The 24944-nt window shown below is 42.2% G+C and overlaps 1 protein-coding gene across 2 annotated transcripts in view; it reads left to right on the forward strand.

The window, feature by feature from the left end:
- The first annotated feature begins 5592 nt into the window (after window positions 1–5592).
- The window catches only part of chsy1 (chondroitin sulfate synthase 1), a 66430-nt gene continuing 47078 nt past the window's right edge, over window positions 5593–24944 (forward strand). For both annotated transcript variants that reach the window (XM_063065792.1, XM_063065794.1), the window contains exon 1: window positions 5593–6532. In XM_063065792.1, coding sequence (XP_062921862.1) covers window positions 5762–6532 — 771 coding nt within the window. In that variant the 5' untranslated portion in view covers window positions 5593–5761. The remainder of the gene's footprint in view (window positions 6533–24944) is intronic.

Genomic DNA, 24944 nt, shown 5'->3' on the forward strand with positions numbered 1-24944 from the left:
AGGTGGAGGGGGGAGTGGGTGGGGGGATGATAAGGACATTGAGTCATCGAGCACTACAACGTAGAAACAAACCCTATGGCCCAACTAGTCTGTTTGATGAGGTGAGACTAGAGGATTGTCAAATTGCAGAGCTCTTTTTGATCATCTGGATTAACTTTGCACCGATTCCTGCCTAATTTTCTGAGTGTTTCCAGGGTTTTCTGTTTTCATACGAGATTTCTAACATCTGCAGCATTTTTTTCCCCCACTTGTGTTTGCTCTGGCAACTGCACAACTCGTACTTACACTATCTAGCTGTAAAACACTCGAATTAGTCATGGCTGCAAATGTTTGGAATAATTATCCTACTCGCATGAAAATTAAGGGGTACTTCAAATTTTCATGAGATCAAAATGAGCAATCTTCCTTTTTTGGGCTTTATCAAATGGAAACAGGGTCTTTGGTGCATTGCATTCACACTAGCCATCAGGTACTCCTCTTACAATTCCCATCAACTATCCCAACCCATTTCTCCTTCAACTAACATTGAGGGCAATTTTTTGGTGGCTTACTAAACCATCAGCCAGCTTATCATTAAGATGTTTGGGAATGCTTCAGCACCCAGTGGAAACCCATGCACCAGAAATCAAGTTTCAACTGTTGTCACCATCCCTTTGATCAAAGTAATTGTAATAAAAAGAAGCCTCTACTGTTGAGGTTCCCAATTTTTTTTTATGCCATGAGCCCCTACCATTAACCGAGGGCTCCATGGACGCCAGGTTGGGAACCCTTGTCCTTTGGGAGAAAAACTGATATCTTTGAGTTGCTTTGCAGCTTACAGTGAAACTGGCTGATACAATGTTCAGTGACAACAGTAGATGCACCACTGCATTTTTGCGACTGTTACAGCTTAAAACAAAATAAAGATATGTTATATTTCCCTATTTCCTATGGATTTTTTTTGCTTCACTTTTAACCCTCAACTAGAAAAAGAAAACTAATAGCACTATCCAACACCAATTGAGATTTTTCTGCATTCAAGCCATGTTTTCTTTCTCTTTACACACTACTAGGAATCTGGGCAGAGGAGGAGAAAAATGGTGCTGGGACCAATATGTTCTGAGCCATGATCATACTATACGATGGAGCATACTGAAGGAGTCTACTCCTCACTCTTTTATCTTTATTAACTGAAACAGGCCTCGATCTTTGCATGTAACACACAAGGTGCTGGACAAACTTCGTAGGTCAGGCAGCTTTGATGGAGGATGGGCAGTCAATGTTTTGGGTCAAGATGCTGAAACACTGACCATTCATTTTTCAGCATAGACGCTGCCTGACCTGTTGAGTTCCTGAAACATTTGGGTGTTGCTCCAGATTCCAACATCTGCAGTCTCTTGTGTCATAATTTTATATGGTGCTCAATGGAAAATGAGCTTTCCCACTTCAGTCAAAATAATATCTGAGCCACAGGCACAACAAAGTGAAAAGATTCAGCAAGTTGAACTAAGATCACTGTGAAGTTTGGAGTAAAAGTAAATATTAATAAAGCACAAAAGGATCTCCGAGCACTACAGATAAATAATTTTAAACAATGATTAATTTCAGAAATCATAAATTAGCTGCACCATGGTCATATTTGAGATCTTATTAGCAAAATAAAATCCAAAAAAACGCAGAACATGAGTTTGAGATGCTTAATCTAGAACCAGAAGCCAAAACATTTAATGCAAGTTATAGTCTGAAGTAGATTGTATTGCTAAAATGACAGCTTAATTTAGTTAACTTCTAACCTATTTTTTTGTGTTCTGCTTCTGTTTTGTCCTGCACACTGAGGTTACCACTTCATCTGAATTAAAATCTGGTATTGGCCATTACACATGGGCTCCAAACTCCTAAAGTCAATAAAATCCTCAAGTGATTTGCCACTGAAAGATGAAGATCTGTTGCTCAGCTAGAGAATCACCACCTTGAATATTTGGGATAAGGATAGGAAATGTTTGGAATACTCAGCAGGTCGGGGTGGCGGGGGGGCATAGATGGAGATAGAGAGATGAAGTGAATGTTTCAGGTCAATGGCTTTTCGTGTTGGGGCTTTGGTTACAGCAAAATGTGTGGTGTGAGAGAAGTTGACATTAAGTCAGGTATTGCAGGTCTACTCCAGCAAGCTGCTTGTTGGCAGAGGAGCTAGACTTAGTGCGGACTGTGTTACCACTTGCTACAGGAATTCATCAGAGTTGATGCGCAAAGGCAGTCTGCAGTCTAACAGCAAGTGATTGCCTTGTACGTTTCTCTTGTGATCGCAAGACCCTGTTGGACATTGATAATGTAAAATGTCGCAAGTCCTTCTCCCGTGTTTATTTGTAAGACAGATGGTGGGGGAAGCCACGTGGCCTCAGTTGTACTGAGGACTAGGCCTGAAGTCGCAGGCTTGCCTGTTGCAGCTGTCCAAGAAAGGAGACTTTGGAGGAGTTGTAGCACAGTGTCCATGGTGGGTTGGGGGCTGCCCCCTTCCTTCAGTGCTTCCCTCCAGAGTTCGATCAGTGGAATGAAGCTAGATTGAGTATGTGCCTACGTTCATATGCGGACTGCTGAGAACTGCTTGTTCTTGCTGTTAACACCCATGAACCATCAATTTACAGGACATGTCACTTTTTATGTGACTGTATGTTTACTGCTATCTTCTATGTACTATATGTGCCTTGTGCTGTGTATGACTTGGTACTGTGTTTTGCTCCTTGGGCCCTGAGGAACATTGATTCATTTGGTTGTATTCATGGATATTCATGTATGGTCGATGATAATTAAACTGGAATTTAAGCTTGAAGTCGATTTCCCATTACCTGTGTGATCACAATGCAGGTAAACGTGCAGGATACACAATGCAATATTGTTCAGGTTCAGTCAGATAGATGCCATGGCCAAGAAAGAACCTGAGTGCCGTGACATCCCCAGGAAGCTAAAGAAATTCAGCACGTCCCCAATGATTCTTCCCAGTTTTCATAACCGAACCATAGAAAGCATCACAGTTTGGTATGGCAACTGCTCCGCCCAAGACAGTAAGAAACTGTATTCAGCACATCACAAACACCAACCTCCCTTCCATAGACTTCTACTTCCTAAATACATTCACTCTTCTCTCTTACCTCTCCCATTGGTCTTGATACAGAAGCCTCAGGCTTAAGGACAGCTTCAATCCCTTCGCTGTAAGTATCTTTCCCTAGTATGGTAAGATGGCCTCTTGACCGTACAATCTATCTTGTCTTGGCCATACCCCTTATTGTCTGCCTGCACTGCATTTTCTCTGAACTGTAACACTATATTCTGTATTTCATTCCTCCTTTTCCCTTGTACTACCTCACCGGCAGAGAAACCGACACGCAACACTCACTTTCACATTAAGTCCTTAAACTCACCCATTCTCTGTCACACTGAGATTGAGTAAAATAAAAACAGCTGAAGACCATTTGGCTCTTAACCAGTTCAGTACTATTATGCCATGTTCTTACTTTCTTTTTGATACCCTTCTGCCTGAAAAGTTATCCATCTCTTTGAATTTATTCAGGGACTTGGTCACCACAGCCCGAAGTGGTGGTGAACTCCATAGGTTCATCAACCTGTGACAGGAGAAGTTTCTTCCCATCACAGTCCTCAGTGTTTTGCATTCAATCCTGAGACTGTGACCCCTCATTTCAGATACCAAAGCCAGGGTAAATATCCTCTTTACAGCCAGTTTTTCAACTGTAGTTTTTCAATATATCCCATCCCTAAACTATAATGACTATAAACAACTCCTTGTTGACTAGGTTCCTACCATCTTAGAAATTAACCTGGTCAATCTAAGCTGCACTTCCTCGTATGGTAAGTACATCTCAGTTAAACTTCCAATCACTGTCCAAAAATGCAGTGGTTTTAATCCCCATGAAATTGTTGGGTTTAACTCTTGAGAGATATTCTGGATTTAAATGCACAAGGGCTAGTTTTTTGGGCTCTAAACTCTTCGTGGTTGCTCATTTTAACCCCTAGTTTGACTGCTGCTACCTTAAATACAAAGGAAATTGCAGAGGTTTGCAACATACGGGTGGTATTGGGTCTTTAAGTTTATGGACAAGGTGTGTAGTGGTTTAAATCCAAAAGGAATTCTATATAGGCAGACGTGGCTTGATTTAAAATCTTCCTTGGGATAATGCTGGATTTTGAATCTCTTCTAAGTTTGATATAATTTTACAGTAGTAATTATACGTCAGACACACTTTGACACATTGAGGTAGTCAAAAATGTGGATGATAGCTTCTGTGTTTCAACAAGATGTCCGAAAGTGCTTCTCTGCTAAGTAAATAATTTAAAGGTAATGTAGGTACATGGTACCATTGCAGTTTTCAAAAAGATTTAAATATAAATCTTTCTGGGGATGTTACTTAAGGAATAATGCCAGGGCATTTGGAAATGTTTAGATGGATGACTGAGTTGACAAACTATTCATCATAATTCGTGCCATCAGTGCTGCGCTGCAAGATGAAGACAGGAGGGTATGGAATTGAGGGGGTGTATCTGGGATACCAGGGAGCACCGTTGAGCCCTCTGGAGACGTCGTGGGTTTATCAACGAAACGTCAAAGAAGGAGGGTGCCCACCTGATGACCCCGATGACGTTCTTACCCTCCCTCCTTGTCACCACTCCAAGCCCACTGCCAACATCGAGAGTGCCAACTTACCATAGGGATTGAGACATCAAGTCCTAGTAGCTCTACTCTACTAATATTGTAAATATGAGAATCCCTTGATCGCGTGCTTTATAAGTACCTTCACTTTTCAATTAGATTCCATGTTAGTCTCCAGAAGATGGGCTTCAACTATGAGACCTCTGCCTGCCTGCAACTATACAAACCTTACATTACCACCCGCACACAGCAAGACAAACGGTGGAAGGGGAGACCAGATAGAACTTAATAAAATTATGAGAGGCATAGATAGGGTAGTCAGCCAGAATATTCATCCCATGGTAGAAATGACAAAATATAGAGAGCATAGCTTTAAAATGAGAGGGGAGGCGTTTCCGAGGGAGGCAAGTACTTGGAACTTGCTGATACGCGTGGAGGTGGAAGCAGGCGCAATAAAGAGTTCAAGAGTTTTTAAAACATACATGGATTTTTTTTTCATGTGTTGACGGAAGGGATTAGTTTCATTTGGCTCATTCGGCATCATGGTCGACACAGATATCGTGAGTCGAAGACCCTGTTCTCCTGATGTACTGTTCTATGTTCCATGAAATGGTGGAAATTGGCCCTGAGCTAAAAGATCAGGCACGGTTTTGTTTCAGATTCCTACCTTCTCTTGATTTTACTAAGTGGGAACCCGCTGCTGATGCAAGTAGGGTTTAAATCGCCGGGTTTGGGACTCTATTTGCAAGACTAGGGAATGGGCTGGAGTTTATTTAAATTCCCGGCGGTGCATTTGCTTTAAATCCCAGAGGGAGGAAACTTTTGGAGTTTAAATCGGCGGGCTGGATGCTGGGCGGGATTTAAATCCCCAGTCGCCGCTGACATGGCACCTTTAAGGGGGCTGGATCCGGATGACCCACCAATCAGCGAAGCGCTTCGGGCCGCGTTAAAGGCGCTGCTGCCGGCCCTGGGAACCCGCAGAGCGGAGCATGGAGCGGCCGCGGTCCGGGGCTTTGCTCCGCCCCTGGAAGCTGCTCCGCTGAGTGCGGCGCGAAGCTGAGCGGCTGGCGAGAGGGACCGGGACCCTCACCCCTCCTCGGTCGGGAGAGAGCGGGCCCGGGGATGGCGCCCCGGTGCCGGCGCTCCTGGCTGAGCGTGTTACTGGGCCTGGTGCTCGGCTTCGCGCTGGCCTCCTGGCTCGTCCTCCCTCGCGCCCCCGGACTGGGGCAGGCGCAGCGCCAGTGGGTGCGAGCCGTGTGCGGCCGCCAAGGACCCGGGGCCGGCCAACTACACCCGTCGTCGCCGTCGGCCTCCGAAGCCTCGGCCTCGCGCTTCATGTACGTGGGGGTGATGAGCGCCAAGAAGTACCTGAGGAGCCGGGCGCTGGCGGCCTACCGGACCTGGGCCCGGCACATCCCCGGCCGGGTGGAGTTCTTCTCCAGCGAGGGCTCGGACCTGAGCCTGCCGCTGCCCCTGGTCGCCTTGCCCGGCGTGGACGACACCTACCCGCCGCAGAAGAAGTCCTTCCTGATGCTCAAGTACATGGCGGAGCGGCACCTGCAACAATTCGAGTGGTTCGTGCGGGCCGACGACGACACCTACATCCGCGGCGAGAAGCTGGAGAGCTTCCTGCGGGGCCTCAACAGCAGCCAGCCGCTCTACCTGGGCCAGACCGGCCTCGGCGCCCCCGAGGAGATGGGCAAGCTGGCGCTGGAGCCGGGCGAGAACTTCTGTATGGGCGGCCCGGGCGTCGTGCTGAGCCGGGAGCTGCTGCGCCGGGTGCTGCCTCACATCGGGCAGTGCCTGCGGGAGATGTACACCACTCACGAAGACCTGGAGCTCGGCCGCTGTGTGCGCAGGTTTGCCGGCGTGCAGTGCGCTTGGTCGTATGAGGTAAGACCCGAGGGGAAAGGAAAGAGGGGTAACCCGGAGCCAGCGCTGAAATAGTGCTGCCCTGGCCACGGCACACGCTTCCTCTGCCCGGACAGCCAGGGCAGGTGATGTGACCGGGTCAAGCTGTGGCGTGTGAACTTCAGATGGCAAAAGAAAAAGTTGACCCGACCACTTCTTCAAAGGGAGAATAGAGTGGTTCCAAATGTGGAAGTCTGGTGCATCGCAATCTTTAAAGTTTGGAACTTTGAGGCAGATGACAAATGTTCGCCTGGTAGTTTATTAGTTTTGGTTTGGTGACTCGACCAAAAACGTGGGGACAGAATTAACATTGTACAACGGCATATTGCTGCTTGGGGACACTTCTAACTAGGGGTTATTTTGTCGCGTTTTAAACACGTGGATTTAGTCCTAATTAAGAGTCTAGGAGACTTTTGTATTAAAGTTTTGCGTCAAAGGTGGTTTTGGGAAATAAGAGATCGTATATTGGCTGGCTAACTAACGTAGGCATAAGTGATTTTCTTGGTACGATGTAACTAGTGGTGTGCCACAGGGATCAATACTGTGGCCTTGATTATTTACAATTTGCATGGATGCAGGCTACTGACTGGTTGCTCAATTTTGAGAAGAATAACCATTGATGGAGCAGTCTGACAACCCCAAGTATCTCTGAGTTTAAAAGTTTACTTTATCTTGCCTGCAGCTCAATCTAAATGTCAGCTAATTGGGTTTTACTCAGGCATTCCAAGATATTATGCCTCCAAGGGTAGTTGGCAGATGGTGTTTTTATTTCTTCTCCGGATTAACTGAAAAGTTGACTCTAAAATTTTGTTGCAGCAAGCCTCTCGAACATGGCCAAATATTGTTGCTGTCTTTGAGAGGTTACTTGCATTGAGGATTTTTCTCTGCAGTGTTATGCTATCATGTTGGATGTGAAATTGGACACTGAGATGCAGATTAAACCTGCTCAGCCCGGTACTATCATTCTCTTGCCATCTGAATTGCTCTTGCTAAATAAACATCCTCTTTCGAGCTCTTACTTCCAACTTGGTGCTCTGTTGCTGATTAAACAATGAGCCTTTGCCTTTGTGCATATACACACTTGTAACCTTTTAGCTTTATGGCTGTTTTGTCCATAAGAGAGAGGAGCAGAATTTGGCCCATCGAACCTGCTCTGCCATTCCATCATGGATGATCCGTTTCCCCCTCAACCCCATTCACCTGCCATCTTCCTGTAACCTTTCATGACCTAACTAATCAAGGCCCTAACGACCTCCACCTTAAACATACTCAATGACTTGGCTTTCTCAGCCATCTGTGGCAACTAATTCCACAGATTCACCATCCACTTTCTAAATAAATTCTCATCTGGTCTAAATGTACACCCCTCTATTCTGAGGCTGTGCCTTCTAGTCCTAGACTCCCCCCTCACTACAGGAAAGAACTTCTCCACATCTGCCTCGGCCTTTTAACATTTAACAGGTTTCAATGAGATTCCCTCTTCCCAATGTCAGCAGATCCTTCCTTAAATAAGGGACCCAACACTGCTCACAATACTCCAAGTGAAGCCTCACCAGTGCTTTATAAAGCCTCAACATTATATCCTTTTACATTCTAGTTCTCTCAAAATGAATGCTAACATTGCATTTGCTTTCCTCACCACTGACTCAACCTACAAGTTAACCTTTAGGGAATCCTGCACAAGGGCTCCCAAACACCTTTGCACATTGGACTTCCGAATTTTCTCCCTGTTTAGAAAGTAGTCTACACTTTTATTCTGTCTGTCAAAGTGACCATACACCCCCCCCTGTACTATATTCCATCTGCCACCTCTTTGCCCATTCTCCCAGTCAGAGTCCTTCTGCAGAGTTCTTGCTTCCTCGACACTATCTGTCCCTCCACCTATCATCATACCATTCGCAAACTTGGCCACAAAGCTGTCAATTCTGTCATCCAAATCACTGACATACAAAGTTGTCGTGGAACAACTTTATTGAATTGAATTGACTTTATTTCTTGCATCTTTCATATGTATGAGTAAAAATCTTTGTTACATCTCCATCCAAATGTGCAATGTCCAATCATAGTAATTATAATAAATAGAACAGTTACTGTAACAATGGTGGAAGATGCTGTCCCATCCTGGCTTTTATGCTGCGGTACTGTTTTCCGGATGGTAGCAGCTGGAATAGATTGTGGTTGGGATGGCTTGAGTCCCCAATTATCCTATGGGCCCTTTTTCACACCTGTCTTTGTAAATGTCCTGAATTATGGGAAGTTCACAACTACAGATGTGCTGGGCTGTCCACGCCACTCTCTGTGAGTCCTGCGGTTGAGGAAAGTACAGTTACCATACTAGGCAGTGATGCAGCCAGTCAGGATGTTTTCAATTATGCCCCTGTAGAAAGTCCTTAGGATTTGGGGGCCCATACCAAACTTCCTCAACTGTCTGAGGTGAAAGAGGCACTATTGTGCCTTTTTCACCACATTGCTGGTATGTACAGACCACGTGAGGTCCTCAGTGATGTGAATGCCAAAGAACTAAAGCTGTTCACCCTCTCGACCCCAGATTCATTGATGTCAATAGGGGTTAGCCCATCTCCATTCCTCCTGTAATCCTTTGTTTTTGCGACATTGAGGGAGAGGTTGTTTTCTTGATACCACTGTGTCAGAGAGGTGAATTCCTCCCTGTAGGCCACTTCATTATTGTTTGAGATTAAGCCAATCAATTAGTGTCATCGGCAAATTCAATTAGCAGATTGGAGCCGTGGGTGGTGACACAGCTGTGGGTGCGGTTGTGGGGGACCTTAATGTTTGGGTTGGTTTGCTTGTTCTATCCCATCTTTTTCAAAGTGTCCCTTTCCATTTCTTCATCATTAGACACAGACTCATCTCCAGTTTTCCTATTTTATATTTCCCCCAGATCTTTGTCAATATACTATCTGGCTACATATTCAACAATGCCACCTATTACACAATGTTCTCTAACTTGCAAAATGAATAATCTTTGTGGTCTCAGAAGTTCCAGTTGGAACTAACCTCAGAATGATGCAGATTCTGTAAGGGAAATGTGATGATACAACTGCAGGCTTTTGGGAAGTGGAATGAGTGATGATAGTTCAAGCCTTTTTCTTAATATTTAAGTAAAGAGATCCTTGTATTGGGCCAGAGAGAAACTGTTAATCATGGACTCTCTGGTGCCCTGATGTTAGCAGTAGAAGAATGAACCATAGAATGGGCAGCTGAATGGTGCAGAATCCTGTTTAGATCTGGGCCCAACTGGTGTCCTGCAACAGAATGAATTTTTGGAATCTTATTGCAAAGTTCTACTCTGCAGCAAAATGCTTTATATTCAAGGTGGCCCCAACCTCTCACAGATGGAACCGGTCGTTTTTGTGTAGAGCAGCCAACACAGGGTTTAGTGATTCTCGCTTCTTTGCCCATTGAGTTTTCAGCAGCTGTGGGGGGAAAAAAATTACTTTTAACGACAAAGGGTAGTTAGCACAAATTTTTAGAAAAAGGCTGAAGTTGTAGGTTCATGATCTACAATGCAGACTAGACATTTTCCTTGGACCTTATAGCATACTGCATCATAACTAGTGCACTGGATAATATAGCGGAAAGTGCCCTTGTATTGAAACTTCAAACACTTGAATTAAATTGATCTTTAAAATAAAGAGGCTGCAATTAATTCTTCAATAACTCAGCTTTCATTTCCAAACTTCAGTGTAACCTTATGAATTCCTGAGGTTTGCTTCTCAAGCAAGGGATAATTATGTGATATTCTGCATCATAATTACTTTTTAAATGTATACTGCAGATGCTGGAAATATGAAATAAAGCAATACTGAAAACACTCAGCAGATCTGACAGTATTTGAGGGAGGGGCGGTGGTGGGGGTTAAGAAGCTGTCAGTGTTCAGGTTGATGATTATATTTTATTTTTATTCCTGCAATGGAGTTGTATTTGGACACGAGGCTAATTAAAATCTGCGAGGTATTTCAGCGGTGAGAAGAGCAGTACTTTGAATGCTATTGAGATGGAGTGATATATCTTGTACAATCAAATTTTAAACCATGTCTGAGTTTGATTTTTTGCTTATTACTTTTTCTCGGTTGGTGTAGTTTTATGTGGTTCTTTTACGAAGGCATTAAGCCAGATTAGGTGCAGCTGAGACGCTGGGTGGAATTTCTCAATCCAGAATTACAGCAGGAAATCTCCATGACCGTTATTATTCCTGCCATTTGGCAGTCATTGGAACACTTATGTTTGAGATAGTGATTTCTAATTAGTTACTCTTGGGAGTATGTGGTAATTAATGTATGTTTTTTTTTAAATAGTTTTTTTTTGCCAGATGAGGTTCATTAGCTGTGGTTGGCAGCTCATCTAGGAGAAGGAAAACACCCTAAAAATGGTGGCTTTTTTATTCCCCTCCACAGATGCTGCCTGACCTGCTAAGTTGCTTCAGCAGTTTGTGTGCGTTGCTCATGAATTCTTTTACTAATGTGGATACCACATTAATTGTTCAACCCTAATTGCACAGAAGCCTTGGAGTCTGCACATTGGACAACTGTACTGCAAGCATTGAAACAAAAAGCTGTATCTAAAAAGAATCTACATCACATTACATTGTGGCAACCAAATTCCATTTGGTAAATCCATTTCTGCCGAAGATACAAATCAAGCTACTGATTCCCTTCATTTACTGCTTGCTCGACATTCAGATATCTATATTTAGTTATTGTTAGCAGTTTCCTCACATAGATTCTAAAGATCCCCACAAATTTTTACCTACAAATATTTAACTAAAGGCTATAGCTAAGGAGGGATTTGCTTTTAAGTTTGCTATTGCATCCGACATTAAGAAATGGATTTGAGTTATGTGAACATAATTATGCAAACATGAGTGTCCAATGCTCTGAATGCCAGTAACCAAGTCTTCCACCTACAATAAAATAATTACTTATGGGGAAGGTAACACAGCACTCTCATGCTTGATGCTGTTGGTTTTGGGTTGGAATGATAAGCCAAGGGTCATGTGACAGTAGAAGCAACACTCAGAATGTTTTATGAAACCTGATATTGAAAGTATAAATTTCAGGGGGAGGAGTGATACACAGATACTTTCTGAAACTCAAAGGTATTTGACATTCACATTTAATGGCAGTGGATGGAGGAGGTTTAATTTAAAACCTTAGCTGCAAATTGATAAGTCAAGACAGAACTTTAATTGGTAGCATGATGTATAGCAATACATAGTACATTTGCCCTGTGTCCACTTTTTCCAGATGGAAATAAAATCCACAGGTCTGTGCACAATTCCCAATCCAATAGATGCAGTGGATTCCGGTTAATTGGGCCATCAGTTAATCAAGGCCAGCCACTTATTCAGAACAACTCTTAAAGTACAGAACCAATCCAGAAAGTAGCTGGGATTTCCTTTATTTATTTGGGGCACCATGCCACTTAATTGGGACAGGAGACATTTTCGAACTAGTGTCAGTCGCATGCATGTCATGTGGTCATTAGCTCAGAGCGAACAGTTGTTAAATAGCATGTTTGTGTTGAAAAAGTAGTGATTTTTGTCCCTGATAGTTGGTGAGTAATTACCAGTAAGACAATTCGAAACTGTTTTGCTCAACTGGGAGTGAAAATGAATTAGTTTTATTATATCAACAAGTTCGGAACTATGAAGAATTTGAAGGTTTTGACCATCGTCTTGAATATTACAATTAAAATGAAGATTTGGAGGATGCAATTGTCAAAAGCACTGTTTGAAGGCAGTCCATTACCTGCACTAGGTGCTTGCACTGACTTTCATTTATAGTCAATGAAAAGAACATGTCAGTGTACATTGAATAACTAACAGTTTTATATATTGTAGTAGTTTTAATAGTGTTCTCATTTATTCTCTATAGGTTGAGTACCCTTATCCACAATTTATTTACTGATATGTCTCAAATGGGAAATTCCACAAGACATTGGGAAGGTTCCCAGGAGGTGTGTAGGTGTCTGCACCCAACAGACAGACCAGAAGTGACATCACATATGTAAAGAACAGAAATGAATGAAAAATAGAAAAACATCACATTAAGTGAAAAGTGAAGAACTCAATTATATATTGAAAGTATAGGTTCATTACCACAGTGAATGTATGTCATTTGACAGCATGTTGATCATGAAACAAGCAAAAATCTATCACAATGAACTGAAAATTGATGGTAATTGTGAATATTCATCAGGCTGGTTGCGGAGATTAAGGCATGCATTAAATTTAAGAGATTTGTGATGATAAAGTGCTGATCATTGAGCAGGGGAAATTAATTCAATTTACCAGGATTTTCGCTGAAGAAAAAAACATGCTGAATGGCTACATATGTGTGACAAACAAGTGTAAGACACAAAGACTGATTACTGGTAGCACATAAATTCAGTCAGAAATAGTGGAATCCCAGCCTTTCTTATATATTCCAAAATCCGAAATCTGAAACACTTCCAGCCCTGAGCATTTTGGATAAGGGTTACTCAACTTGTATTTCATTTAAAAACATAATTTGTTACTCAGTTAAGTAGTAGTTTGTTTCTTTTTATACCTTTTTACCTATTTCCATGAAACTTTGCTAATTGGGACAGTCAGTTCATTGGGCCAAAATGTCCTGGTCCTTATGAGTCCCAATGAACCAGAATCCACTGTATTCTGTTTTTTTAAATTTGAACCAACCAAAACTTAAAATATGCACAAAACAAGAATACAGCCGGAAAAAGAAATCCAAACACAAGGGTTTAATGGTAAGAGCACATAAATTAAGTCATCATAAAATTGTTGCAGAGATGGATTAGATGGCATGGCAAAGCTTTAATTTGATGGCTGAAGGGAGAACCACAACTGAGATGATGGTGTTAGGTCTCAATATTTAGTTCACTCTCTGCCATTTGGTGTATATGCCATTATCAGACCAAACCAGGAGATAGACCCGAATGCTAAACTTTCATTTCACAGGTGTTAGTCAGAAATTCTGCCATGGCTTTACTTGAGGTTTGTCATTTCCAGAAACTAAGAGAAACGTCAGTTGGTGTCTCAGAACTAAGTGTAGTAAAGCCAGAAGACAATGTTTCTGGAAATAGGCACTGAACTCTCTTGGAAGGAAATAAATATGCAAAATCACATCTCAGACACCTCAATCATTCCAGTAAAAGAATTAAACTTTCCATCTTTGAAGAATCAGTAACAAGAGTCAAACATATTGAAAGAATGACTAACTGGGGCACCACCCAAATTTATGATTACCTTGAATAATAGATACAAACTGTCATTTTTAACATTTTATGCCATGAAAATAAACTTGGCCATAGTTCATTATTGAGGAAAAGGATACACTCAGTGGTAAATATACTTTTGAACTGACTCAAATGAGCAAAGCATTCCTTCTAGGTTGGAGCCATGCCAACTTTACAGGCAATCTTTAACAGCTCAAGTGGAATACTGACCTTCATGCATCCATGTTAACTTAAAAATATGTATAATCTACAAAATGGCAAACTTCAGCTCATTCCTCACTGTTGAACCTGGTCCTGGGCACATCCGCCTTGTCTCTGCCTTGCCTCAGTTCTGCTGCATCAAATCACCTCCAAGTGGCTCCAGCATTGGCTCACTTCCCGCACTCGGGTGCGGGCCCGGACCCCATTACCTCAATTTGGCTTGTACCCATCTCGCTGCAATCATCCTGTATCTTTGCGACTTCAGTTTACACTGCAAAACTGTCAGGTCATACAGGTGGTTCCTCTGAATGGGAAGTTGCAGGCTATTAATTGCAGTGATTGTATCTGAGGAAAAAGTGTTTAATATAGTAACTTATAGTTTTGATTGCTACCATTAAACTGAATCCACTGTATTTTCTTATTATCCAATGTGAGAAAAAATCCAGCAATATACTTACCTGCCAAAGTTGTGTAGGGGCTGTAAGTTAAGTTAATTGACAACTTGCTTTCCTATCTAATCCTTGACAGCAGATTTGGTTACAGTCCACTTGAGTGTCTGTTAGATTCATCAATATGGGAGCTCTCAATACTGATGCTCTATGATACAATTTAAAAGGTTTAGATTTAAATTGCACAATTTAAAATGTTTAGATTTAAATTGCACACTAAATGCAATTTTGTCTATTGATTTATGAGAAAGATTGTAGAATCATAAATTAAACTTGGTGCATGATCTGCTTGCATCTTAAGCAGAGTGCATTTTACTGTGATGGTGGGAATTGTTAGATTGAATTTCACGCAACAGTAGATGAGCTGCCTTCTAATGCAGGCTAATTGGGCTGCTCGCTCAGCAGAGGTCGACATGGTGCTTGAGTAATTTGGATACCACTGTTTATAACTTTTTGGGAGATCTTTGTCACTGGCAAAGCTAGTTGGCCCTGCCTCTAGGAAAGTGGGGTTGAATAAGTTACCTTGTATTCCGTCTGGGTAGCCTCCAACCTGATGGCATGAACATCGACTTCTCTAACTTCCGCTAAGGCCCCACCTCCCCCTCGTACCCCATCTGTTACTCATTTTTATGCACACATTCTTTCTCTCACTCTCCTTTTTCTCCCTCTGTCCCTCTGAATATACCTCTTGCCCGTCCTCTGGGTCACCCCCCCCCCCGTCTTTCTTCCCGGACCTCCTGTCCCATGATCCTCTCGTATCCCCTTTTGCCTATCACCTGTCCAGCTCTCCGCTCTATCCCTCCCCCTCCTGTCTTCTCCTATCATTTTGGATCTCCCCCTCCCCCTCCAACTTTCAAATCCCTTACTCACTCTTCCTCCAGTTAGTCCTGACGAAGGGTCTCGGCCTGAAACGTCGACTGCACCTCTTTCTATAGATGCTGCTTGGCCTGCTGCGTTCACCAGCAACTTTGATGTATGTTGCTTGAATTTCCAGCATCTGCAGAATTCCTGTTGTTTGAATAGTTAGTATTGCTACAGGCGATCCTAGTGAGTTCCAGGATTTGGATTTTGCCAGAGGGCAACCTAAAAGCAGTGAGTTCCCATGTAGCTGCTCCTTGTCTGTTGATAGCCATCATGGGTTTGGGAGGTGCTGTAAATTGTGGTCCAAGCACAATAGTGTAGGTGGTATTTATTGCAGCCGTGATATGGCAGTGGTGGATGTTGTTTTGTTGGTGGGGTGTCACTAAACAGACTGCTTCTCCTAGGTGCAGAGCTGCTTTGGTTTTTTTGGAGCTGCAGTTGACTTTTAAGGGTGTCAGTAGGGAGTCCCCTGTCACAGGAAACCTGAACTCTGATTTAGTCATCACTCCCTCATCTGGTTTCACCTATCACCTACTAATCTCGGCCTCACCCCTCCCTCCCACTTCTAGAAGTTATCTTCTCCTTTCTCTACTCTCAGTTCTGAAGCAGGGTCTTGACCAGAGTTGTCTTCTGTCCCTTTGTTGCCACAGAGTGCATTTCACTGTGACAGTGGGAATTGTTAGATTGAGTTTCATACAACAGTAAATGAGCTGCCTTCTAATGCAGGCCAATTAGGTTGCTCGCTCAATAGAGATCGACATTGTGCTTGAGTAATTTAACTCCTTTGTTTTTTTTCCAGCAGTTTACTATTTTTTGTTCCCGGTTCCAGCAACTGTAGTCTCTTGTGTTCCTAAACTAGCCTAGCACATTATTTAGTCATGGTCCACCAAACCACTGTTTGAAATATCCCTACTAGAGTCTATTGTGCAAAGCAATTAAATCAGATTTTCAAGAAGTAATTTTGTAGCCTATTGTAGGGAAGTATATGATCATGCGCTTGAGTAGGAAGAATAAAAGCATAGGTTATTTTCTAAACGAGAAAATTGAGCAATCAGAGGTGAAAATGGATTTGGGAGTCCTCATCAAGGTTAATTTGCTCGTTGCATCCGTGAAGATCAGTGGTGACAAAGGGGCTTTGCAGCAAAAGTGAGTAATGACCAGAACTACATAATAATAGATCAATCTGGTTCACAAATATTTTTCAATGGGGGGAAATTTGCTACACTGTACTTATCTAGTTTGGCCTACATGTGATACCAGATCCACTTGAATACCCAGCTAGCCACTCATTTGTAATGTTGCTGCTATGTAAAAGAACAGCACCTAATGAAGCACCTAGCATTAGCAGATCAGGCAGATAGATCTTGGTCCAAAACATCAACTGCTTATTTTCTCCATAGATGCTGCTTGACTTGCTGAATTCCTCGCGTTTGGGATGATGCTGTATGCTATTCTCAGAGAGATTTTTAAACAAATGTATGACCCGTTGAATTAAGTTGAAACCATTGCTACTGTTCTGTAGTTTCATAAACCCTGCCAAGGGTGGCAATTTCTTTCCCTGAAGATCAGTAGTGACAAATGGTTTTGCAGTATAAGTGTATGTTGTTCAGGTTTTCCAGCATCTGCAGAATCTTTAGTTTAAGATTTTTAAACAGCTACCACACACTGTCCTGATGCTGGATGTTTTTTTTTTGCACCATTCTCTTTAAACTCTTAGAGCAGGGGCTCCCAACTTTCCTTATACAATGGACTCCTACCATAAACCAAGGGGTCTGTGGACCCTAGGTTAGGACCCCTGCTTGAGAGATGGTTGTGCATAAAAATCCCAGGAGGGCAGCAGTTTCTGAGATGCTTTAACCACCCAGATTCACTGGTATGGCTAGCATTTATTTTCTCTCCTGAAATGAAGATGCATTTAAGAGTTAGTCACCTCCAACAGGCAAGTCATGGGTGGCTTACTTTACTAGTTATGTTTTCATTATCAGTCTGAATTTCCTGGTCACCGCTTCTGATGTTGGTGTGTTGTTTACTACTGCCAAGATGAGGCCAAACTTGAATTGGAGGAGCAGCGCATTAAGAATGGGTAACTTCCAATCTGATGGCATGAATATCAATTTCTTCAACTTCTGGTCATTTGTTTTTCTTACCCCCCCCCCCACCCCTCTTTTTCCATTTCACATTCTGGTTACCCTCTTGCATCCTTTGCTCACCTGCTCATCACCTCCCTCTGGTTCCCCTTTCTTCCATGATGTATTGTCCTCTCCTGTTAGATTCCTCCTTCAGCTCTTTACGTCTTGCACCTGTCCCCTCCCAGCTTGTACTTCTTCCCCTTGCCCCACCTTGTTCTGGCTTCTGCCCCCTTTCCTTTCAATCCTGACTCTGGATCTCGACCAGAAAAATTGACTCTTTACTCCACTTCTGCAATAGTGCCTGATTTGCCGAGTTCTTCCAGTGTTTATGGGCTAAATTACATTCTAATCGAGGTGCTTTGCTGGTTGGGTGATTGTGGTGCTGCTATAGTAAATTGTTCTCAATTTGCTTCTGAACAGATCATTAGTTAGTGGTGCAAATGGCTAAATAAGTCAAGGTAAAGGGAGCCATTGAAGTGTGTTAATCACAGCATTTAATGTAGGATCAGATGGTGCTTAAAGTTCCCCAAAGTAGTTTCCATTGCACTTGTAATCCATCCAATAACATACTCAGCCCCAGTCATCCATGACTCCCTTAGCACTCTTGACCTTTGTCTTTTTTTTTAAAAGCCCTTACTCATTGAGGCTTAGAAGAGTTTGTGCTCCAGATTATGCTTGCTTTTGGGAGATGTACCTCTGGCTGATCTTGGGTCCTAAGAACAGTTGTCATTTTCAATAACGTTGGGCCAGAAGGGCCAGTTACATTCTGTAAATATAAATAAAATTTATAAGATGCAAACTCAACAACGCTGTATGTAAGCAGTGGGCAGAAAGTAAGAGCCTAAACTGGGGGTTTGTAGGGAATGTGCTTGAGAACAAGCCCCGAAGCTGGCTTAAAACTAACTATGTATTGAGAACGGGGAGGGGACTGAACCTAGAAAACAAATAAATTGATTGCTTTTATTAAATTCTTTGGTTGATTATGTGTGTTTTTTTTTAAAAAATGTTATCTGCTTTTAAAATAAGTTTTACTGTTGCACTTTATATTAAAAGCTAAACAATAGTTGCTCTGTCAGAGAACTTACCTCACTCAGCACGGTTTGGAGGGGGCCCTCTGGACAGCAAGTCCTGGCACACTGAGCAGCCAATTTTGGCAGACAACCTTCATTAAAGAAAAGTGAATGAATTCTAGTGTTTAAGATTTTGAAATTTTGTAGGAATGGACCTGCTTGGATGGGTGGAGTTTTAGCAGAAACCAGGGTATTAATACTATCCTCAGATTAACCATGTCATTTGTCACAATGTTAGCTGAACATAATAAATATGCCCCAGAATGAATGAATCAATGTACCAGAGGAACTCAGTGAGTCAAACAGTATCTGTGGGAGGAACAGAAATGTCCAAGCATGAGGACTGAGAAGGGAGGAGATTGTGTAAAGAGCAGACATCCCACCTCTCCCGGAAGTTCCGGGAGTCTCCCGCATATTAGTAGCAGCTCCCTGACGCCCACAAATTATATACAATATCCCGGAAATGAGAGGGAGAGCAGGAGCGAGATCGGGAGCGGGAGCAAGAGTGAGCATCCTGATTGGTCTCTCTGTGCTAAGTAGACCCATCAGTTTTCTCTGTGGACGGGCTTTACAGTAGACCTCTGTCTCTCCATCAGTTCAGTTTCGTGTTCTGCACTGCTGTGGCAAAGTGTTTCAAGAAAAGATATAAAACACACTTCACCCCAGACTACACTAAAGTGTACCTCTGCCTAATAGGGGTCAAAAATAATGACAGTGTTGCTCGCTGCACTGTTTGCAACAGTGACTTTTCTATTGCCTGTGATGGGTTAGGACTGTAAAAGACATGTTGAGGTGAGTTTAACAGGTGTCATTCATTCATTAGCATAGCTAACATTATTTAAACTAGCTGGCTAGCTGCTAAGGAGCTGCTGTATTGATCTATTTGTCAAATAAACTGTTGTGTTCTTTCATTATCAAATGTCCAGTATGCATGCACCCTTGGAGGTCGACGGGGGTGTGGGGGTGCTATCTCCCTGAAATGAGTTTTTGCAGGGTGGGATGTCTGAAAGAGGACAAAGGGAGGGGTGAGACAAGAGGCTATTGGTGGACTGTGGAAGGTATGATGAGCAGGTTGCAGTAGAGTGGAATTGGGAGAGAGTGGCAGGTGAATGGTGGATGAGGCTGGTGGTTGGATACAGCTGCTGGAGGGAGATGAGCAGGACTGCAAAGGCTACTAGTTTTGGAATTTGATAAGTAAAGACGGTGATGATAGGAACCATTAGGGGAGAAGTGATGGGCAGATGGAACTACCTAGAACTAGATGAAGGTGAGGAGGATAGGAGGAAGCCTGTGGGTAAACTGTGTGTTTGGTATGTGGATGGAACCAGGAAGGGGACAAAGGTGGCTAATTTGCTGGGGGAGGGGTGGATTTGTGTGGGGGTAAAGGTGACAAAAATGGGGGAGGGATCTGCAGGAGACTCCTAAGAAGGGATGAGGGATGGGAAGAACCTGCCATAGGGGAGGGTTTCCTAAAATTAGGAAACACATTGTTCGTGCCCAGCCGTATGGAGATAGACTTTACAGTTTTCTCACAGGTGTTTCTTGCCCTTCCCCTACCTGGTTCGAGTTATACTAGTTTTCTCCCCTCTCCACTTAAACTTGATTCAGAGTTTGGACCCAAAGCATTGACAATTCATTTTGCCCCCTGAGATGCTGCTTGACCCACTGAGTTCATTGTTCATCATGCCATAGTCGAGCATCTGCAATCTCTTGAGTCTCAGAATGGCTTGAATTAGTTGTGTAGTGAGTGTGAGTAAGAGCAATAGTGACACTTCAACTCCTAGCAATGAAAGTTGCATAACAGTCTGACCTGGGTCCTGAAACTTGGAGCCCCTGAGCACTCCGAGCTTGTACTGTTTGCATGTGAGAAATTGTACAAGTCAATTCCCAAATGAATAAGGAGGTCAATCGAAAATATGCAGTAGTAGTAAGCTGCATAGTTCAGTCCATTCAACAGCAATACCTTATGCAGTTACCTTTTTCTTTACTCTGGCTTCAGCTGGAAAGAGCCATGTGATCTGATTATGATTCTGGGTAATACCAAACAGTAGTGCATTCAATGCAAACCTCAGGAATTATAACGCTGAGTACTGATTAGGTGAGCAGTCTGAAATAAATGTAACTAAGGGGCAGTGTTTGAATTAGTTAAAATTTTAAGCCAGTTTGGAGCTGATGTAACATTTTTGAATTGGATGTACCCCTAAACTAACAACTTTATATATTTATTAACTAATTATGCTGTGATTATAACTCCCACAAACATGGGCACTGTTGATCTTGTTCATTGTCCATAATGTCCCAGAAAAGATCTCCTCCAACCAACTAGCTGTTGGCCCTCCCAACAGTTTTTTAAGATGATCCTAAATTACTGCTGTTATCAAATTGTGAATGTCACTAATTTTCAAACTGGTTTCATTAAGTCTTGTGCTTTGGGTCTCTAGTGGCTGGGCATTGCAGTACCATTTTAGTCTTTCTTTCTTTCTTTCTCCAGTAATTCCCAGTGTGTATTTCTCTGAAATTGTCCATATCTACCTGGAATGGTGAGCTGCACTTACTAAAGTATAGGGTGTTGGTACCTTGATCATCTGCACACAGCATAAGCGAGCCTTGTTCATTGCAAACAAAAACAAAGCTCTTTTTATGCCTGTATTTCATGTGTCAGGAGCAGAGTAAAGTAAACTACACATTCCTTGCTAATTCTAGCCTCTTCCAGACCCAACCTCCCACTCAATCACAGATTTTATTTTTTCCTTAAGGAGTACAAGATCTCAAATATCTTAGCATAGGGTGTGCAAAAAGCAGTTTTAAATGATGAAGGAAAAATTTAGTGGTGGGAAGAAGCACTAATATTTACAGTGGTTAACAGAAGTAATCTCACAAGTTTAACAATTCCATTTGGACTAATATGCGGTGAATCAGATTCTAGTATGAAAATGTTTGGAGAACCGATTTTCATTGCATAACTTTAAGGTTCTTAAAGTGCAAAAGATTGGTAAGATTTATTGCTGGCAAGGTCAGCTATTAATGCTCTTGCAGGGGTGTTGAGCTGACATAAAATGCTTGAACTCTTCAGGTTGCTGTAGTGTTGTCATCCTTGTGTGATGATCAGACTGTAACTGTAGTTTAATGCTAGTTTTGTATAGTTATCGTGACTTGCTCATGTACTTTCCTTTAGATGAACTGGTAAGCAGGCATACTCAGTTAATTTGTGGGATCCGAGGACTTGCATTCAAGGATTTCTCTGATATCCTTCCATTAGGAGAATGCGACTAGTTTAGATAGGCATTTTGGTCAATGTGATCTGTCTGTTTCCATGCTGTACTCTGTGACTTGTTCACTGTTCTCCCTCCCCAGGAACACTGGATTACACATTCTTTTTTATTGATATTGCCCTCCAGCCAGCCCTATTGTATTTTCCTACACTCTCGAACTTCACTATCAGCTATATTGCCAACATCATTATCGTTTGCAGACAGTCATAGCTCCTATATGGGACATTGTGATACAATGAAAATCAAGGAGACAATTGCTAAACCGTGCAAGATGCCACTAATCATAGCCCTCCGGTCATTGAAGATCCATCAACCATTATACTTTGCAATCTCTGACTAAGCTTAATTTTTAATTCCTCTTTTCCTTGGTGTCCTGACCCTTTTGTTTTGTGTTGGTACTTAGATTTAAGCAAGGCATTGATAGTGTAGCGCATCACTTGTCTAACATGTCGAAGTCCTGATTTGCTCACCAGTAATGTGGCGCCATCTGGCCTGTGAAAACCCGAGAAACAATGTACTACATCTGCTGATTTGCTAGTCCTCTCACTATAGCCAGAAGAGAGAGGGACACGATGATCGTTCGGAATATGGGATACATTTTGCCTGGGTCTGGCATTTTTTCCCATCCATTCTTGTCTTAAATAATTGTTTATTTCATGAGACATGCAAGCTACTCCTTTCATCTCAACATGGTTACAGTTTTGGCATCTAGGGTCTTCTACAAATTCTACAGCTAGTGCTCTGCCATTTGATTTTCTTTCCAAATCTCATTTGGAAATCTTGCAATTATGAATGTTGAGGTTCAATTTTTGCCCATCTTTAAGCCACATTTGTAGGTGTTATTCCCACAAAGTCTTTATTCACTCAATGACCAAAGAAAGTAAAAGCACGGGTTGAAAAAAAAGACCTTAAAACATGCCAGCCAGGTAAGACAAATAAAAGTGGGCTAAGTATAGAAAATCCAGAGGGATACTTTAGCAGTATGGATAGAAAGTTGGCTAAGTGACAGGAAATCAGAAGTAGTGGACAGTTCTGTTTTACTCTAGAAAGAAGCATACTGTTGCGTTCCCATGTACATGGACCACTGCTTTTGATGTATATTAATGACAGGGCTACAAGGCGCTATTTCTGAATTTTCAGGGAAGGACAACATTTTTGAGGAAATCATTGCTCTGGAATGCAGTAGATACTATTTCCTGTCAATTCATGTTCTGGGATAGGAGGTTAGGCCCAAGTCCACTCCTTGTGAAAACTCTAAGCCCAATCCCAATTCTAAAATTTCTTTGCCAAAAAGTTCTATTTTAAGTTCATTAGTCCACAGGACTTGTTTCCAAGATGCATCAGGCTTGTTCAGATGTTCCTTTGAACCTTTTGAATAGAACTTTTTGGCTGCAATGAGCAAAGGTATGTTTGGAGGAAAAAAAGGTGCATAATTTCATGAAAAGAACCCCTCTCCAGTTGTTAAGCACGGGAGTGGATTGATCATGCTTTGGGCTTGTGTTGCAGCCAGTGGCACGTGGAACATTTATTGGTAGAGGGAAGAATGATTTCAATTAAATACCAGCAAATTCTGGAAGCAAACATCACACCGTCTGTAAATACATGCATGAAGAAATGCCGAAGATGAAAAGAGGATGCCTCCTACAACAGAATAATGAACCTAAACACACCTCAAAATCCACAATCTACCTCAAGAAGTGCAAGCTGAAGGTTTTGCCATGGCCCTCACAGTCCCCTGACCTAAACATCATCGAGAATCTGTGGACAGACCTCAAAAGAGTAGTGCGTGCAAGACAGCCCAAGAATCTCAGAACTAGAAGCCTTTTGCAAGGAAGAATGGGTGAAATCCCCGAAACAAGAATTGAAAGACTCTTAGCTGGCTACAGAAAGCATTTACAAGCTCTGATTCTTGCCAAAGGAGGTGTTACTAAGTACTGCCATGCGGGGTGCCCAAACTTTTGCTTCGGACCCTTTTCCTTTTTTGTTATTTTGAAACTGTAAAAGATGGAAGTAAAAATTTTCCTGCTTAAAAACATTAAAGAATGTGTCATCTTTAACTTTATGCCTTTTGGAAATCAGTTCATCTTTTACTTGCTTAGCTATTCCCAGTAACAGAAATTTTGACTGGGGTGCCCAAACTTTTGCATGCCTCTGTACATCAGTTTTGCAATCCTGCCAACCCCTCGCATCCTTTTGCATTGCCCCACTACCCTATCAACAACCTATTACCTCCAGCATTGAAAATATTCTGAACATTTTGTATTTACCAGTTTTCAGAAAGAACATTTCAAATGCACGAATAAACTTTTCGCAAGCTTCCAACTGGGTACAGATATCGATTATAACCGATGTTTTGTTTTGCTATGGCCGAGTTTGTCATCAAAACATTGGTTATGATCTACATTTGGACCTGGCTAGAAGCCCGAGAGGAGTTTATTCATCATATATGCTGAGAAAGCACTGGATCCTTTTTCATTTCAAATACACTTCATCCTCTTGGAAAAAAAAATTGTTTCATCTGTCTTTAATCAATGACTTGTTAATTTTAACATTGACTAATTTCCTTAGGATGGTAGCCTGGGCCTAGCTCTCCAACTGTTCGTCAGTGATCTAACTTTCTTCAGGAGTAGGATGTTTGTCTTTGGTTCCATTTCCAATCTCGGATTATGAAGCCATTGTGACTTGCATGTAGTAAACTGCGAAAAATAACTCTGGATTAGGCTAATTAGATGGTAGATTTTAGTGTTTTTTTTGTGAATGACTGTCTAATGGCCCTTGTTCAGAATTACCATTGTAGAGTCCCCCACCATCAACACTCTAGGAGTATACTTCAGCCAAAAATAAATTTCTGAGCCCAACTTCTACAGTAGATACAGGAGTCTCTTTGAGTTATGTGCCCTGTGTGGACTTGGCCTTTAAATTTCCAAGGCACATTAACAGTGCAGTTAACAAGGAACAGTGCAGTTCCACCAATAATAAAGCAGCTTGCCACCATCCAGATCAAAGCCACTTGATCGGTGCCTATCCATCATCCTTTAACTCTCTCTCACTTGCAGACTTTCAGTTTGAATGTGTACTGTTGACAATAATGTACTGCAGCAGACCTCCACTTCTTTCGCGAATACTTCCCAAGCTCTTAGTATCACCCAAAAGAA

The sequence above is a fragment of the Mobula hypostoma genome, chromosome 13 (genome assembly GCF_963921235.1).
Source record: "Mobula hypostoma chromosome 13, sMobHyp1.1, whole genome shotgun sequence".
Taxonomy (NCBI): domain Eukaryota; kingdom Metazoa; phylum Chordata; class Chondrichthyes; order Myliobatiformes; family Myliobatidae; genus Mobula; species Mobula hypostoma.